The 20,244-nt window shown below is 36.3% G+C and overlaps 1 protein-coding gene across 1 annotated transcript in view; it reads left to right on the forward strand.

Moving 5' to 3' along the window:
• LOC138157211 (liver carboxylesterase 1-like) overlaps window positions 1–8,044 on the forward strand; it is a 59,244-nt gene extending 51,200 nt beyond the window's left edge. Inside the window, exons 14-16 of the mRNA XM_069082787.1 lie at window positions 2,208–2,352; window positions 7,759–7,818; window positions 7,970–8,044. Of these exons, the coding sequence (XP_068938888.1) occupies window positions 2,208–2,352; window positions 7,759–7,818; window positions 7,970–8,044 (280 nt within the window). The remainder of the gene's footprint in view (window positions 1–2,207; window positions 2,353–7,758; window positions 7,819–7,969) is intronic.
• The last annotated feature ends 12,200 nt before the right edge of the window (window positions 8,045–20,244 follow it).

A 20,244-nucleotide genomic window follows, 5' to 3' on the forward strand; every position in this document is an offset into this window, starting at 1 on the left:
TTCTATCCTACTTCTTGACTTTGGATTTTATATTATGTCCAGGATTTGCACCTTTCTAGAGGGAATGCCTAGGTGATGCTTATATCTTGTTGCTGTTTCCTCAGATTATTGATTGTTGTGACATTCTTGGATCTCAGAAACAGCTTCTTCAGAGAACCTACAAGATTTCAGTGCTCCCAAAATGGTGTAATCCAGGGAAAATTCTGACCATCCTTCCATTCCTTGTCTGACCTCCATAAGTTCCTGGTCTGAATTTGAGTTTGAATATCACAACTATGAACCTGTCTCTGGTTGTAGTTTCAATAGACTGCTTCTGGACTCAACCATATATAAGTTAGCCGGAAAGCTCTGCTGGTTCAGAGTAACAAAATTGTAGGGTTGCTTTTGGCCTAGTGTTCCTTCCTCAGTTATGCCCCTGTAGGTTTCAGAGTAGGCTAGGCCCCATTGCTGATACCCCATTCTTCTCTTGTGGTGTCAAAACCACACATCTACTGCTTTCTTTTGTACTTGATCTCTGCGAAGCAGACAGACTATTGTCAATGAGCATTCCAAGATGCAGATCTTTCCTCAGTCTGCCCTGGATCTGTATTATAGGGGCTAATGGGCAACAGAACCTTTTTTTTCTTCTTCCTACATCAAGTCAAGCCCCTCCAAGTCGGTATGGGATCTCTTCTTGTCTTACTGTAGGCAGTCCTTCATTCAGTCATAACCTGACAGATTCCATGCAATATATCCTGGTTAAACACAGTTCTCAGAGTCCCCAAACCTCTCTGTTTGTCTCTGGAAGACTTGGGCTAGGAAAGTGACTCATGATTTTCCTTGCATTTCCAAGGAAGAATTTCATTTTAGGTGTTTTCTGAATCTTTGTGGAGGAGTTGTAGGGAAGAACTTGACAATATTTCCATTATTCTATCATCTATCAGTCTTCTTCCACCACATTTTTAAAATAAGTCCCCTGAGGCTTAAAGAGATTAAGAAACTGTCCAGGGCTGAATAGAAATTAAGTGGCCAAGGCCTTGCACTCCAAAGCCATTTCTCTTTCCATTATGCCTTGTTGCTTCCATCATCTCCTCCTACTGATCCTTCTCCTTCTCTCTCTTCTTCTACTTTTTCTTTTATGTCTCCTGTTGCTTCTTTTCCTTTTGTTTGCTCTCTTCTGATGTTACTATTCCCTCTTCTGATCTTCCTTATCTTCTTTTGATATTTGGTGCTGATATTATATATGGTGATATTCTTATACTGCTGTTTCTTTTTCTATTGTTTGTATTCCATATGATGTTTATTTTTCACCTTCTGCTTCTTCTTGTCCTTTAACATTTGCTTCTTCTTCTTCTGTTCCTTTGTTCTCTTCTTGCTGCTTTTCTTTCACTTTCTCTTCTTTCTTTTTTATTCTTCCTCCTCTTCTTTTTCTACCTCCTCTTTTTATTTCACCCTCTTTCTCTCTTTTCTTCTTCCTCTTTTCATTCATCCTCTCCCTCTTCTTCATCTTTGTGTTCTTTTTCTCTTGAATTGCTACTGAAGAAGTAAAATAGCATAGAATAAGATAATTATGTACTGGTCTAATTTTGCTGACCAAGATAAAAGATAAATGGGGATTTAAATTTTGAATTTGGCTCCAATTTAATTCTTTTTAGAAGTAAATTTTATTGTTTTCTTTTATATTGCTTGGATTTTTCTCATATAATTTCCCATGTACACCCTGGAACACTTCCTTATAACTATATCTATATACATATATGAAATTAATAAAAGGAAGAGGAAAGAAAAATCAGCAAAACTGATAAACCTTTGAATGAAAAAAAAATTAGCACATATTATATTCTATACCCAGGTACCCTCACCTCTGCAAATGATTGGAGATTGGTATCTCTTCATAGTTTTCCTTTGGGGCTAAAGTATTCTTTATAATTTACAACATTTGTTTTTAAAAATTGTTTTTGCACTTGTTCTTTGCCTTCATGCTGTTGGAATAATTGTTATTTTTCTTCCCTGACTCTGTTTATGACACTTTGCAAAAGTTTATTCAAATCTTTTTATGCTTCTCTGTTACTATCATGCTCAGTTCTCATAGTATACCAATATGCCATTATAATCAGGTAGCACAGTTTGCTCAGCCATTTTCCAATTGATAGGCATCTAATTGATTTCCAGTTTTTTGCTACCATCACTATAAACATGCAATTTAATTCTAACAATTTCATTTCCAGTGATCCTAATGGGGAACATTTGCTGAAGTGGCCAATTTATGACCAGAATAAAGAACACTTAGAATTTGATATAAATCTTACTATTGGGAAGAAACTGAAGGACAAGAGGCTGGAGTTTTGGTCAAAGATTCAAAGCCAAAAGATGGTATCTTCTGCTGTCCCTCACAGCTCTTTCCATTCCCTAGCTTACATTTCTTTATTGCTGACTTTGTTATCCTTCAGAATTTTCTAAGGAAAAAAAATGCCTTTCCCTGAATTTTAAAATTTTCTTGCTTTCCTTCCATAATTGGTAAAATTCCTTTTAGTTGGAATATTCCCTTACCTCCCCCGCTTCCCCCAACCCGAGTCTTGGTCCTGAACTTTATTCTCTAGTTTGTCTCATTTTATTTTAAATGACTTTCTACAAGACATAATTATTTTTTGTTCAGAGAAATAAAAATTATATTTTATTGATGTTTTCCTCTTGTCTCAAAATACATCTTTCCCATCCTACCTATCCAGCAAGCAATTCCTGAAAGGGACTTTTTGGAAATGGAGTCTCTTTAAACAATTCTTTATGGATACAGTCATTTTTTTATTGTCTTTGAAAATTTACTTCTAAAGCTAAACAATTAGAGGTGTGTGTGTGTGTGTGTGTGTGTGTGTGTGTGTGTGTGTGTGTAAACTTTCTCAATAAACTTGGGGTGAAATTGTTTATAATTTCATGCATTACCGCCTCTTTCCTGTAATTTACTAGTATGAAACAAAACTGGAATATATCTATATTTATACATGAAATGGAGGTAGTTTTATTTATTTATTTAGTTCATGTTCCATGTTAAAAGCAGTTTGCCTCATTCCACCATGGACCTTTTGAGGACAGGGCCTGCCAAACCAGGAGCTCAGCTTCCATTCTTCATACACCTCCTACCTGAGGCTTCAGTGGAGGATGAGAAAGACCTGATCCTATGGCCAGCATTTTCTCAGTACTTTGGCACCAGCCAAAGATCAATCCCTGTTTAGAATAGGTTCTCATTTAAAGCAACTTGGATACAACTGACAAAGAGCAAATGTGGCTTTAGCCAAACACCTGTCCTGAATCCATGTGGACTATTTTTTCTTCACATTTATGGAGCTTAAAAATACAAGCTATTAACACAAATTGAAAATTCTAAAACCCATAGCTCTGGACTTTCAAATAAAAATCTGATCAGTAGGACTAAGTTAAAACACTGTGACATTTTTAATTTGGTCATTTTTAGTTCTATGCATTTCTAATTATCTACTGACTTCCATAATTACCTCTTTCCAATAATAAACACCTGGAGTACAAAACATGAATGATCAACCCCGGGTTTTATGTGAACCAAAATAAAGATAAAGAAACATCTTACAGAACGGTAAGAAAAAACACTTCAAAAAACTATTAGCAAACAATCAAGGGGAGGGTGAAATTGAAGAAAATAAAAACTTATTACAATTTTTCTCAGTTCTTTAAGATAACTGATGAGCTCATTCTGAGTTCTTTGTCTTATATATCAGAGACTTGACCTTCCTTGTGTAGTCCTCAGTCCTAAAATATATACCAGAAGAATTCTGCAGGGATCTGATGGCTGTCACTGCTGCTGTTCTCACTATATATGCTCCACTCTTAGCTCTATTCCATCACCTGCTTCTCCTAGATGAGATGCCATCACCTCTGCTGCTTCCTAGTCTGCCCTTCAAGTCTCAGAGGCAGCTCAACATCCATAATGTTCTTTCTTCTAGGATGGAGATAAAACACCATCATACTTTTTAGACACAATCCCTCCCCTCACTTCCTCAGAGCATAAACCCCAATAGTCTCACTTAGCCTGTGGGCTTCACCTTGGGAAGAAATAAATACCTGCTGGTATTTGAGGTTCCATATGCATATAAAGAAGTGATTGCAAGGGATTCTCTTTGGAGGAACCATCAACTAATTTACTGTGAAAGTTGTTACTCAATGATTTCCATCCACAATCCAAACAAACCTTCAGTTCCCCCACACATCAAGAGTGTGCCCAGCTTCAGATATTATTTGATCTTGAGCTATATTCTATTTAATCTCAGGCCCAATGACATATTTCAGGATTTTTCTCCTAAAATTTGAAACAGATTAATCAGTTTTGGCATTTTTCCAGGGTCAAGAAGTCAACATGCTAAGCAGAGTCTGTGATGTAGGAATCAAGGTTAGTTTATAAGGCTTGGTTTAGGAACACAGAGGTCAGGATTCCAGAAGAGAGGCAAAGGGTCAGGGATCCAACCTGATTTGTAGATCATCAAGACACAGAAAACTCTCCCTATTTGGTGTCTTCATATTGTCTTCAGCTTGACCCAGATTTTATGGCTCATGGTGGTGGATTTAATTTTTCTGGTCAACTGATAACTGCTCTCCTTCTTCCCTCCACATAACCCTGGTAATATCTTGATTCCTTGCCTCAAAAAATACTGGTGCTATCAAAAAAAGCAGAGTGGGTATACACAGTTCAGCCTAATAATACAGATAAGTCCCAGAAGCTGTGCTTATGACTAGGGTCAGAGAACAGAAAATATTTTAGTACAGTCCAGACTACAATCATTGTAAAAGAGATAGATGGTGTGGGGTGGAGGTGTCAAACACTCAGCCAGCAGGCTGCAATGCCCTCTACATACTAAAGCCTGAGTCATACTAAAATGCAATTGGAAAATTTAACAAAATAAATTAAAATACAACAGAACATAGATAATATTAGTATGTGGTTGTCTAAGTCAATATATGGTCAATGGGAATCCTTATGTATAGTTTAGTGACCTATTTCTATTTGAGTCTGACGTTACTAGTTAGGAGATCCAATGCTGAACATGTAATCAGGAAGGCCTGAATTTGAATCTTGCCTTATATGCTTTAAAACTATGTCACCCTAGGCAATCACTTAGCTTGTGTTCCTTGGTTTCCTTATCTATGGAATGAGGATAATATTAGCACCTGCTTCACAGGATTGTTGTGAGGATCAAATGAGATATTGGCAGAGTACTTTAACAAGTTTAAAGCACTACATAATTTTTAGCCATTATTTATCATTGTAGATGCTCATGTTTTTTTTTTCTTTTTGGAAGGGGGAAGGCAGGGCAGTTGAGGTTAAGTGACTTGCCCAATGTCACATGGCTAGTTTTGTATTAACTGTCTGAGGCCACGTTTGAACTCAGGTCCTCTGACTCCAGGGCCATGCTCTATTCACTGTGCCACCTAGCCACCCCAATGCTCATCTTTCCTAAGGTTTACATTGAAGTGCTTAGGAAAGTATGAAAATAAACACCCAGGATGACTCTAGGGAGCTTCTAATGTCTCAGCTCTGATGATGTCATACTCTTTCTCACTTTTCTTTGTGTGTGGTCTGTGTGACCCTGGAGGTCAGGGCCCTGTATAATATAGCTGTCTTTCCAGGTATTTGATATGGGTTTGTGGGCAGGTTCTATGATATTCTGAATATTAAATAGAGAACAGAGATGTACTGATAAATGCTTAACAAAAGAATTCCTGGGGGAAAAATGTACTCATAACATACTGTTAAGTTTAATTGTCATTGTTAATATATTCTCCATCATGTTATTAAGTCTAGGCAATCCACAAAACAACAAATCAAGCCACCATTTTTTAATGTTGCTTTCCAAGATGTAAACATTCACAGTGAAATCTAACAATGACTCTCCGTTTCCAGTTCAAAGCTAACTTTGGGACATCTCTGGATATGGAGCATAATGCATGATATGTCCTGAAATGTCATTCAAGTTATGGATATGATACTCTGTGACTGAGATTATTTATCCAGTTTTAAAAGGAGTGCATAGTGGTATTTTTAAATGTAACAGAGCCATCTCTGCTACTCTTTATGACCTGTGATTCCACTAACTACATGACCATGGGCAAGTCACTTAATCTCTATGATCTTCAGCCTCCTCATCTGTAACATAGGGATAATAATACTGCAATACCTATTTCACAAGACTGTCATTAGGCTCAAATAAAATATGTGTAAAGTTCTTTGAAAACTCTAAATGACTAAATGAATACAAATTACTATTGTTTACGTTGCTATATGAAGACAGGGAGCAAAATTAGAGAAGCCTGGTGATGTATGAAATCTAATGAGAGTAGATTTCTGGAAGTGTGTTTTGAGATGAGTTTTAAAGAAAGAAGAATGACAGAAGGAGGCAGGTAGCATAATAATTCTGTGCTTAGGTGTCTGTAATGTAATGCCAAGCAAAGGCAACTTTCCAAGGTTCAAAATACCAGCATAGGTGCTCTCCATTTTATTCAGTGACAAATTAAGAACAGAGAAGATCAAAACATGACATCATTCAAAATACAGCATTTACTAAGTGGGATTAAATAATCTCCAAGTACTACCCCACCCCAGGACCTTACATTCTGTTCAATCAATTACAAAGTCCCTGTTCTAAATACTACTCTACCCCTAGGCTGTACCTTCATTTAGTCCATCACAAAGCCCCTCTTCTGAAATGGAGATTAGTTTCCAATCATAAGTAAAGTACATTCATTTGTTCAATCACAGAACACAAAAAGGTCAAAAGTCCCCCACCCTTGGATCACAATTGAATCTACCCCAGAGTTACAACAAGTTTAAGCACAGCACTTACTACCCAAATGGAGGTCTTTTCTTCATCTTGACATGAGGCAAGTTCTCAGCAATCTTTGTTGCTGGGGAGACAAGGCTTAGCAAGGCCACAAGATACATTGCCAGTCTCTTCATTAATTCATTCTCTGTCTGCAGAACAGTCCTAGGACCCCTGAAAACATTAGCAAAACCCTCTCCCAGGATTTCTGTAAACAAGAAAATCCTTCTTCAGGGCTTCAGAACCAAAAACAAGGTTCCAAGGATTCTGCAATAACAGCACTGTCCTTCACCAGTGGACAGTATTCACTTTCTGTCTGCAGAACAATCTCAGTAGCTCTGAACCAACAGAAAGGTTCCCAGACCCCTGCAACAACAGCACTGTCCTTCACCAGTGGACAGTATTCACTCTCTGTCTGCAGGACAGTCTCAGGAGCTCTTAACCAACAGCCAGTTCCAGGACCTCTGCAACAACAGGACTGTCTTTCACCAGTGGACAAATCTTGCAAAACAACATCAAAACAGACAGACAAAGTACCAGCATAACAGCCATGTCTCCTCAGTCCTTGGCAGCTCCAGGGGCAGGTCTCAAAAGTCCAGGGCAATTCAAAGTGGCCCTCAGCAATCCTCTCAGTCTCTCTCTGCCTCCACAAGGGTACTGCTTCCAAAAAGTTCTTCTGCCTCTCTCCTGTGTCTCTCCAAATCTATGTCAACAGCTCCTCCTAGTCCAGCACTCTCTTTTCATGTCAACAAGTCCATCCCACAAGTGGGATTAACAAGCTCTGGGTTTTAACACAATCAAACCAAAAACCAAGCCAATACAGGGGAATCTTTAAATGCCATTACTATTACAGTGTCCCAAATGTCAAGATGCAGAGGCTAGGCAGGATCAATAATGTGAGACAGTTTAGAAATTATCTTTTTCCCTTGCTTTCCAGGAACAGCAAGAAAAAAGACAATGTGGTAGTAGAAAGCACATTGGCCTGAAAGCTCAGAAGGTAGGACTAGATTCTTATCATAACTTTTTCACTAAATAATTGTGTGACTAGAAGTGACCTCCCACTTCCAAAGCTTAGTTTCTCTATTTGTAAAATGTTGGGGTTAGATTAGATGATATCTGTGGTTCCCTAAAATTGTTGTTTTGGAAAGGTTGTCCAGAGTAGTTCCATGGAGGATGATTTCGATCCATTGGCTGCATGCCAGAGCTACGAAGGCCTCTTATAACTTGAAGCACCACCCAACCATCTCCTTATATACATGGAAACATATGGGGTATAGCATGGGCATGTCTTTGACTAGTGTAGTTGATTTTCTTTCCTTGTAGCTTGTTAGGCTTTGGCCCAATCCACAGCTGTCCTGTCCTCAAGTGAATATGATGTGGTGATCTGCCTGTTTCTGGTGGGTTGTGATAGTGACTGCAAGAGTTAGTCCAAGACATAGGAGCTTTAGGAACTTGTACAGTCTGTAATTCCTTTACTTTTCTTTTTGAACTTATTGAGACTCTTTATCCTTTCCCATGAGACATGGTTTAAGAATCACAAGCACACATGCCTTCAGAGTAAGTTGATGACCTATTTTTGCCCTGTTTTTTTTCTTTTTCATTTTCTATTGGAAATTTATAGGGATAAAGTCAATCCTACAAAAGTCGTTTCTCTCCCAATTGAATTTGTTTATCTAGCTATTCACTACTTCTTTCACACTGCTGTGGGTCAGAGCTGGACTGAGAACATGCTAAATGTGGCCACAGGCTAAGCATAGAGATTTCTGGGGATTAGAGATCATAGTGTAACATCCTGCAAATAGGACCAGGATTAGTGACCTCATTGGAATAAATGACAATAGAGTATATTGGGATAGGGGAGATGATAATTCCCAAGATGCCCAACTGTCATTCAATGATTAAGAACCTTGGCAGGTATTCAAAACCTAGAATATTGAGCAATAGTGGAGTGGTAGGCTAACTTAGGGACAACTTCCTGCCTCCACTCATAATAACACAGGTTATATTAGAGGTCCTGAATGCCAAAACCAAAACAAAACAAAAAGAGCAACAAGAGAACCAGTAAAAAGACTGAGAAAAAGATAAAGTATAAAGACCTCCAAGAGCACCTTCTTTCTGCAATGTCCAAGGGGAAGTCATAATGGGAATGTAAATTTAAAGATCTTCCCTGCCCCTAGGCTAAAGTGCACCTGGAGCCTGGGGTAGGAGGCTTGTTTTTCAGTGGATACCTTTTGATTGGCCAGTGGGTCCAAAAGGTTGTTACATTATCTGAGCCAGGAGAAAGCTATATAAGCCTTGATGTGAGGCTTTGTTTTGGGGCTCACTTTGAGAAGTGTTCTGTGATTTGATCTGGATTCTGGGAAGCCATTGTCCAGAGCCCCCTGGCTTTGAAAAACCCAGATGTTGAAACCCAGATGTTGATTTGGTATGGATGTAATGGTTGGACAGTTTGGAAAGCTGTCTACTTGATCTGTTTCTGTCTTGATAATTCTGCCTGTATACTTTGAAGTTTGGGGTGCTGACCTTTTTCCTCTGAACAAGGTAAACAATATATGTTTGACTGATTAAAGTAAGCTTGTTAACCCATTTTGAGTTGCTTTCCTTTATAAAAGCATATCCAAGAACCTGTGTTGGCAGCAAACCCTGAGGACGCTTGGGGTGCTTGCTGCTACAGAAGCCTCTCCAGAATCTTTGAGGGGATATAGCAGTGAAGATGAAAATTAAGGATTGAAGAAAGTCAGTTGGGAGAAATAGAAAATAGATTTCTCTTATTATTTATTTAATAGAGAGGTCTGTGTGTAGGAGTGTATACCACAGATGTGAAATGTTGTCTGCATATTTGATGGAATTATAATAAAGCTGCCCCCAGCCCCAATATTCTAACTTCATTATAGGCCCAGCCCCACTCAACAGCAGGCCCACTGTACCTACCTAGTCCCCCTGTCCTAACTTCTTCATGTATGCCTCACTGCTTACTGTAACAACAGGTGTGTCCCTGAACTCTTAGTTCCCACAGAAACAGAAATTGTGTCCATGTGATAGGAACCCAGCTACTGTCTCTACTTAGTCACTGCCCCCAGACCCATTGCCACAGAAACAGGTTTGTTCTTTTACTCAACCACAATCATGCCATCCATCTAGCCCAAGACAGGACCACAATGCCTAACTATCCATCTTGACCAGACAGTACCAAAATAGCTAGCCAATTGGAGGGCAGCACCACCAAAATTTTAACCGCTGAACCATAGATGGGACCCATCCTCCACTACCTAACTCCTTAACAAACTCCTCCTGCCTTTTAAATCTTAATCATATTCCTATATTCTATGTAAATTTTGATTGTGTAACCAGCATTTTTACCTTACAAAAATCCATCGTGTTTTCTCTGAAGTTTCCAGTTATTCTTAGAACTTAGCCCACTTCATGAGAGGAATCAATCTCAATAAATGCCTATACTTGGATTAGAGGTGGTCTGACTCTGAATTATTTCACTTCATTTATTTGTTGGTCTTGCCTTTTCAGAACTCATCTTGAGGTACCATCTTATAGATGTTAGAGGTAAATTTGGGAAAGTTCAGTTGATTTCTTGCTTCCTCTGCTATCATGCCTCCCAGAAGTCCTTTAACAAAGTAAAATAATTAAATAAAACTAATAATTTAATATGAATATGTTGTGGTGGGTGATCTGCCCACCCAAAACTGTTGGTGTTTCATGATGTGTTGTGGTGATATTATCTAGAACCAGAGGACAAAATAGAAATTAAAAGAATCCACCAATCACCCTCTGAAAGAGGTCCAAAAAAATGAAAACTCACAGAAATGCTATAGTAAAATTACAGAGCTCCCAGATTAAGGAGAAAATATTGTAAGCAGCCAGAAAGAAAAAAATCAAGTGTCATGGAGTCACATGTAGGGAAAAAGATTTAGTAGCTTCTATATTAAAAGATTGTAGACTTGGAATATGATATTCTGGAGAGCAAAGTAGTAGCATTACAATCAAGATTCACCTACCCAGCAAAAATGAGTATAAACCTTTAAGAGGAAAAATGGATAATCACTGAAATAAAGGAATTTCAAGCTTTACTAATGAAAAGACCAGAGCTGAATAGAAAATTAACTTCCAAATATAACTCTCGAAAGAAGCATAAAAAGGCAGACATGAAAGGGAAATCAAAAGGGACTTAATAAGTTAAAATGTTTACTTTCCTACATGGGAAGATAATAAGTGTGAGTCATAAGAAATTTCTCTTTATTAGGGCAGTCAGAAGGAAGATGTATAGACAGAGGGCACAGATGTTAGTTGAATGATGGCATGATATCTTTAAAAATAAAATTATGGGGTAATTAAGGGGTGATAATGTGGATTCATTGTAAGAAAGTGAAAGGGAAAGGTAGAATGTGGTAAATTACCTCACATAAAAGAAGCAAGAAAGAGCTATTATAGTGGTGCGGTACATGGGAGAGGTAGTGGAGAACTCTTGAACATTACTCTCATTGGAATTGGCTCAAAGAGGGAATAGCATACACACTTAATTGGATATAGAAATATATTTTACCCTATAAGAAAGTAGGAGGGCAAGGGGATAAGAGAATATGGGATATTCATAGAAGGGAGTAAGGACTGGGGAAGGCAGTACTCAGAAGCAAAACACTTTTGAGGTGGGACAGTGTGAAAGGGGAGAGAGAATATGTAATAAGAATGTAAATTTTGAAGATCTTCCCTGCCCCTAGGCTAATGTGCACCTGAAGCCTTGGGTGGGAGGCTTGTTTTTTCAGTAGATACTTCTTGATTGGCCAGTGAGTCAATAAGGTTGTTACATTCTCTGAGCCAGGAGAAGGCTATATAAGCCCTGATGTGTAGCTTTGTTTTGGGACTCACTTTGAGAAGTATTCTGTGATTTGATCTGAATTCTGGGAAGCTGTTGTTGAGAGTCCCCCGGCTTTGAAAAACCCAGAATGTGGAAACCCAGATGTTGACTGGGTATGGATGTAATGGTTGGACAGTTTGGAAATCTGTCTACTTGATGTTTCTGTCTTGATAATTATGCCTGTATACTTTGAGGTTCAGGGTGCTGACCTTTTCTCCTGAACAAGGTAAACGATACATGTCTGACTGATTAAAGTAAGCTTGTTAACCCCTTTTGAGTTGCTTTCCTTTAACAAAGCAGATCCAAGAACCTGTGTGAGCAGGCACCCTGGGGACACTGGGGTGCTTGCTGCAACAGAATACAATAAATAGAGTAGGGAATATATGGAGGGAAATACAATTAGCAATTATAACTGTGAAAAAGATTTTGATGCAAGTTTCTTTGATAAAGTTCTCACCTCTGAAATATATAGAGAAATGAGTAAAATCTTTAAAAATAAGACCCATTCTTCAATTGACAAATAGTAAAATTACTATGAACAGTAAGTTTTCTGATAAAGTTATCAAAGATATTTATAGTCATATGAAAAAAATCTTTAAATCATTATTCGTTGGAGAAATGCAAATTAAAACAATACTATGGTACAAGTTCACATTTATTAGATTAGCTAATAGGACAGAAAAGGAGAATGATAAATGTTGGAGGGCATGTGGAAAAATTGAGACACTAGTGGTCTGTTGGATAAGTTATGAACTGAATTCAACTATTATGTAGAACTATTTGGAACTATGTCCAAATATTTATAACAGCTCTTTTCTGGTAGCAAACAATTGGAAATTGAGGTGATACCCATCAATTGGGAAGTGGTCGGACAATTTGTGGTATATGATTGTGATGAAATACTGTCATGATTTTAGAAATGATGAGTTAGATACTCTCAGAAAAACCTGGAGAGACTCATATGAATTTATGCAAAGTAAATGAAAAGAACCAGGAGAACATTGTACACAGTAACACCAATATTGTAAGATGATCACCTGAGAATGACTTAACTCTTCTAAGCAATACAATGATCCAAGACAACGCTGAAGGACTTATGAAAAATTCTATTCACCCCCAGAGAAAGATCTAATAGAATATGAATACAAATTGAAGCATATTGTTTTTACTTTCTTTATTTTTTCTGCATTTTTGTTTCGGTTTATGTTTTCTTCTGCAATATGACTAATATGGAAATATGTTTGCATAATTCCACGTGTATAACCTATGTCATATTGCTTATCTTATCAATGAAGGGTGGAGAGAGAGGGAGAGAATTTGGAACTCAGCTTTAAAAATGAATGTGGATAATTATTTTTCCATGTACTTGGGAGGAAATAAAATATTAAATAAAAAAAAAGAATTTGGATGCTACAGTGCTTGATGAATATGTGTTTAATATTGATATTACTTCATTGTCTATGGTATCTTTTAGCAAGATGAAATTTCCTTCCTTATCTCCTTTAGTTAGATATAATTTTTCTTTTACTTTGTGTGATATTGTAATTGCTACTCCTACTTTTTTGAAATTTCAGCTAAAGCACAATAGATTTTATTCCTCTGCTTCAGGTTTGGTTCTTGTAAACAACATATTGTAGGATTCTGGTTTTTGATCCACTCTCCTATCCATTTCTTGTTGAAGCAAGATTTTATCCCATTCCCTTTCACAGTCATGATTACTGTGTATTTCCCTCCATCCTATTTTTCCTGCTCTTAGTCCTTTCTCTTTTTTCACCTTTTCCCTTCTTGACAACCTTTTGCTTCTGTCCACAATCTCCCCCATTTGCCCTCTCTTCTGTCAGTCCCCCTATTCATCCCCCATATCTACTTAATCTCCTCCCTCTTACTTTCCTTTTTGTTAAGATTTCTATATTCAACTGATTGTGTGTATCATTCCTTCTTTGAGCCAATACCAATAAGAGTAAGGTTCAAGTGATACCTATTGCTTCCCTTCCATCTTCCCCTCCATTGTGATGGGGATTTTGTGCCTCTTCAAGTGAAATAATCTATCCCTTTCCACCCTTTACTCCTGCACCCAGCATACTCTTCTTTTTCATTACTTAATTATTTTTATTTTGTTCCCTCAAGTTTATCTTACACGTGTATCTTACATCTTTGTATATTCCTTCTATTAGTGGTAAAATTATTGAGAATTTCTAGTATCATCTTCCTTGAAAATTTCAATTATGATCTTCCCATGGAGGGATGTAAATAGTTCTGTACCAGTTAATATCTTTTTTCTTTTCCTTTTTACCTTTGTAGTAATCTCTTGGATTTTTATATTAGAGATCCATTTTTTTTGTTCAATTCTGGTCTTATGAAACCTTGAGATCCTTCTATTTCATGGAATTACCTTTTTTCTGTTGGAGTATTATGCTTAATTTTGCTGAATAAGTCATTCTTGGTTTTAGTCCTAGCTCCTTTGCCTTCCAGATTATTATGTCCCATGTCCTCTGATCCTTGAAAATTGTGGCTTCTATGTCCTATGTAATCCTTATTGTGACTCTCCAATTTTTAAATTGGTTCTTTCTGACCATTTGTATTATTTTTTTTCTTTACCTCTTAGTTTTGTAACTTGACTATAATGTTCCTTGTAGTTTTTATTTTGGGATCTTTCTCTTGAAGTTATCTGTGAGTTCTTTCAAATAATATTTTGCCCTCTGGTTCCAAGACATGAGGCAGTTTCCCTTAACAATTTCACTTTTTTTTGTCTTTTTGTCTTTATTAATTTGTTTTTTTGCAAGATTCAGTTCCGCAATTCCTTGAGTTTCAAATTTTCTCCCTTTTACTGCCCTCCCCCTAACCCTCCCTCCCCCCACTGTGGCATACTATGAAGTATAGGATCTGCAAATACTTTCACATTAGACATTAGTCAGGATTGTATCAGATGGAATGAAAAATGGGAAAGAGGAAACAAAACCAAGCAAGAAAAAGAAAAAGAACAGGTAGTTTGCTTCAATCTGGATTCAATCTCTGTTCTTTCTAATTCTTTCTCTGAATGTAAACATCTTTCTCCATTATGAGTCTTTTGGAGTTGACTTATAACCCTTCATTGCTGAGAAGAGTCCAGTCTATCAAAGTTGGTCAACACATATAGGTTGTGTCTATAATTGAGTACAAATTTCTCCTGGTTCTGCTCTTCTCACTCAGCATCAGTTTGTATAAGCCTCTCCAGGTAAATATGAAGTCCATCTGCTACTCATTTCTTATGACACAATAGTATTCCATTACATTCATATACCACAACTTGTTTAGCCATTCCCCAATCGATGAATCATCCTTGGGGTGGGTGAGTCTGCTGGCTGGGGCTCCTTCTCACTCAGCTGTGCTGTAGTCTGCTCTCTTTTCCTCTCTGGTGCAGCCCCTGTTGTGTTCTGTGCTCCCCCTGCCCAGACTCACATGGTCACTTACCTGGGTTGGATTCTGCCATTCTCTGTCTTCCAGTGGATTCTATCACTCTAAAATCCATTCAGATTCACTTTTTAAAGTTTAGTAATGGGATTCACATATTCACAGAGGAGCTTAGAAAAGTTACTACTTTTGTTCCACCATTTTAGATCCACTCCCCCTTGACAATTTCTAGAAGATTCTGTCCATGTCCTCCCTTTTTGTAATGGTTTTCAGGTAGTCCAATGATTCTGATATTGTCTCTTGGGACTATTTTCCAAGTTAGTCATTTTCCCCATTAGGTACTTTATATTTTTTTCTATTTTTTTATTCTTTTGGATTTGTTTGATTGATTCTTGAAGTCTCATGGAGTCATTAGTATTTAATTGCCCATTTCCAACTTTTTTTTGTTTATTTTTAGTTTTCAATATTCATTTCCATGAGGTTTTGAGTTACAGATTTTCTCCCATCTTTCTCCTACCCACCACCCCAAAAAAGTGATCCTACTGAATATCCCTTCCCCCAATCTGTTCTCTCTTATATCCTTCCCTATACTCCGTTTTACTTTCCAGTAAGGCAAGATGGATTTCTATACCCCAGTGCCTGTATATCTTATTTCCTAGTTGCATGCAATAATAATCATAATGATGATGATAAATTGTTTTTAAACATTTGATTTTAAAACTTTGATTTCCAGATTCTTTCCCTTCTTCCTTCATCACTCACCACTACTGGGAAGATAAGCAATCCAATATAGGTTGTACATGCGTAGTTACACAAAACATTTCTCTAGTAGATATATTGTAAAAGACTGACTATATTACCCTCCATCCTATCCCCTCACTTGTTTTATTCTCCACTTTGACCCTGTCCCTTTTCTTTTTTTTTGCTGTTATTTCTTTTCTTTTTTTTCTTAAATTTTATTATTTATTTTAAACTTAAATACAAAATGAGTAAAGAAAAAATAATTCCAATGTACACAGCAGAACAAGAAGGAGGATTCAATAGAAAGCAATAAATTTTCATTTCAAGAAAACCTATATAATAAATACTACACATTGTTTTCAAAGCTGCTTAGCTTTTCTTTGTTTCCTTTCTTTTGTTCTATACTTTGTACTTTTTTTTTGCTTTATTAATTTGTTTGTTTACTTTTAGTTTACAAGATTCAGTTCCCTAGTTCTTTGAGTTTCAAATATTCTTCTCTACCCTCCCCTTACCCCTCCCGCATGGTGGCATACAATCAGGTATAGGATCTGCGATAGTTTCACATTAGACATTGGTCAGGTTATAAAGAAGGATTGCATCAGATGGAATGAAAAATGGGAAAAAGGAAACAAAACCAAACAAGAAAAAGAAAGTAGGTAATTTGCTTCAATCTACATTCAAACTTTCTTTCTAGTTCATTCTAGTTCTTTTTCTGAATGTAGATATCTCTTTCCATCATGAGTCTTTTGGAGTTGACTTATAACCCTGCATTACTGAGAAGAGTCCAGTCTATCAAAGCTGGTCATCACATATTCATTGTGTCTATAATTGTGTACAAATTTCTCCTGGCTCTGCTCTTCTCACTCAGCATCAGTTCCTCTAAGCCTCTCCTGGTAAATATGAAGTCCATCTGTTTCTTTTGGCATTTCTTCATTTCTTATGGCACAATAGTATTCCATTACATGTATATAACATAACTTGTTTAGTCATTCCCTAATTTATGGGCATCCCCTTAATTTCCAATTCTTTGCCACCTCAAAAAGGGCTGCTATAAATATTTTTTGTACATATGGGTCTTCCTCCCGCTTCTATGATCTCTTTGGGATACAACACTAGAAGTGGTACTGCTGGGTCAAAGTATATGAAGTTATTTATACCCTTTGGGCATAGTTCCAGATTGTTCTCCAGAATGGTTTAATTGGTTCACAACTCCACCAGCAATGTATTAGTTAGTGTTCCCATTTTCCCACATCCTTTCCAGCATTTATCATTTTCCTGTTTTGTCATCTTAGCCAATCTGACTGGTGAGACATGGTACCTCAGAGTTGTTTTAATTTACATTTCTCTAATCAATAGTGATTTAGAGCATTTTTTCATATGCTTATAGATATCTTTAATTTCTTCCTCTGCGAACTGCCTGTTCATATCCTCTCACCATTTATCAATTGGGGAACGACTTGTATTCTTATAGATTTGAGTCAATTCTCTGTATATTTTAGAAATGAGTTCTTTATCAGAGACATTGGTTGTAAAAATTCTTTCCCAATTTCCTACTTCCCTCTTAATCCTGGTTACAATGGCTTTGTTTGTACAGAAGCTTTTCAATTACATGTATTCAAAGTTATCCATTTTGCATTTTATAATGCTCTCTAATTCTTGTTTGGTTATGAAATCTTCCCCTCTTCATCAATCTGACAGGTAAACTATTCCTTGCTTTCCCAGATTACTTACCGTATCATCTTTTATACCTAGATCCTCCACCCATTTAGACTTAATTTTGGTATTTGGTGTTAGATAATGGTCTATGCCCAGTTTTTGCCATACTATATTCTAGTTTTCCCAGCAGTTTTTGTCAAAGAGTGAGTTTTTATCCCCAAAACTAGGGTCTTTGGGCTTATCAAAGAGTACATTATTTTAGTCATTGACTGATGAGTCTTGTGCACCCAATCTATTACACTGATCCACTGATCTATTCCTCAGCCAGCACCAAGTAGTTTTGATGACTGTTGCTTTATAATACAGATTAAAATCTGGTATAGCTAGGCCACCTCCCCTAGCATTTCTTTTCATTAATTCCCTTGATATTCTGGCCTTTTGCTCTTCCAAATGAATTTTGTTACAATTTTTTGGTAGTTCTATAAAGTAATTTTTTGGTAATTTGATTGGTATGGCATTAAATATGTATTTTATTTAGGTAAAATTATCATTTTTATTATATTAGCTCGACCTAGCCAAGAGCAATTGATATTTTTCCAACTAGTTAGATCTAACTGTGTTTGTGTGAAAAGTGTTTTGTAGTTGTGTTCATATAGGTCCTAGCTTTGTTTTGGCAGGTAGATTCCCAAATATTTTATATCTACAGTAACTTTAAATGGGATTTCTCTTTCTATCTCTTGTTGTTGGATTTCATTAGAAATATACAGGAATGCCAAGGATTTATGTGGTTTTATTTTATATCCTGCAACTTTGCCAAATTTATTTATTGTCTCAAGTAGTTTTTTTTACTTGATTCTTTAGGATACTCTAAGTATATCATCATATCATCTGCAAAGAGTGATAACTTGGTCTCTTCTTTGCCTAATTTGATTCCTTTGATTTCTTTTTCTTCTCTAAGTGCTACTGCTAACATTTCTAGTACCAGATTGAATCAGAGGGGTGATAGTGGACACCCTTGTTTGACTCCTGATCTTATTGGAAATGTTTCTAGCTTATCCCCATTACATATAATATTTGCTGATGGCTTTAAATAGATGCTACTTATTATTTTAAGGAAAGCTCCACTTATTCCTATACTTAATAGTATTTTTAAGAAGAATGGATGTTGTGCTTTGTCAAAAGCTTTTTCCACATCTATTGAGATAATCATATGGTTTCTGCTAGTTTTATTGTTGATATGATCAATTATACTGATGGTTTTCCTAATATTAAACCATTATTGCATTCCTGGAAGAAATCCTACCTGATTAAAGTTTATTATTCTTGTGATCTGTTGCTGTAGTCTTTTTGCTAATATTTTATTTAAAATTTTTGCATCTATATTCATGAAGAAAATTGGTCTATAATTTTCTTTTTCCATTTTGTCTCTTCCTGATTTAGGTATCAGTACAATATTTGTGTCATAAAAAAAATTTGGTAGGACTTCTTCACAAATTTTCCCAAATAGTTTGTAGAGTATTGGAATCAATTGTTCTTTAAATGTTTTATAGAATTCACTAGTAAATCTGTCTGGCCCTGGAGATTTTTTCCTAGGGAATTCACTGATGGCTTGTTCAATTTCTTTCTCTGAGATGGGGTTATTTAAATAATTTACTTTCTCTTCAGTTAATCTGGGCAACTTATATTTTTGTAAATATTCATCCATTTCACTAATATTGTCAAATTTATTTGCATATAATTTGGCAAAATAATTCCTAGTTATTGTTTTAATTTTCTCTTCATTGGAGGTAGATTCACCCTTTTCATTTTTGATACTCATAATTTGGGTTTCTTCTTTCTTTTATCATATTGGCTGAGGGTCTATAAATTTTATTCATTTTTTTTCATAAAAGCAGCTCTTAGTTTTATTTATTGATCCAACAATTTTTTTATTTCAATTTTATTAATCTCTCTTTGGTTTTCATTATTTGTAATTTAGTATTAAATTGGGGATTTTTGATTTGTTCTTTTTCTAGCTTTTTCAATTGCATGTCCAATTCATTGATCTCCCTTTTCTCTAATTTATTCATATAAGCACTCAGGGATATAAAACTTCCCCTAAGAACTGCCTTTGCTGCATCCCACAAATTTGGTATTTTGTCTCATTATTGTCATTCTCTTGAATGAAGTTACTGATTGTTTCCATAATTTCTTGTTTGATGCACTCATTTTTTAGGATTAAATTGTTTAGTTTGCAATTAATTTTTAATCTATCTTTCCATGGCCCTTTATTGCATATGATTTTTATTGCATCATGTTTGAGAATGACGCATTTAATATTTCTGCCTTTCTATACTGAATTGTGAGGTTTTTATGTCCTAGTACATGGTAGATTTTTGTGTATGTGCCATGTACTGCTGAGAAGAAGGTATATTCCTTTTTATCCCCATTCAGTTTTCTCCAGAGATCTATCATACCTACCCTCTCTAAAATTCTATTAACCTCCTTAACTTCTTTTTTTGTTTATTTTGAAGTTAGATTTATCAAGTTCAGAGAGGGGGAGTTTAAGGTCCCCCACTAGTATAGTTTTGCTGTCTCTTTCTTCCTCTAATTCCCTTACCTTCTCCTCTGGGAATTTGGATGCTATACCACTTGGTGCACATATGTTAAGTAATGATATTGCTTCATTCTTGATGGTGCCTTTTAGCAGGATATAGCTCCCTTCCTTATCTCTTTTAATTAGATTAATTTCTGCTTTTGTTTTATCTGAGATAAAGATGGCTACCCTTG

This window comes from Petaurus breviceps, unplaced genomic scaffold (assembly GCF_028583685.1).
Source record: "Petaurus breviceps papuanus isolate PSGF00001 unplaced genomic scaffold, PetGlider_PUasm1.0 171, whole genome shotgun sequence".
Classification (NCBI taxonomy): Eukaryota; Metazoa; Chordata; class Mammalia; order Diprotodontia; family Petauridae; genus Petaurus; species Petaurus breviceps.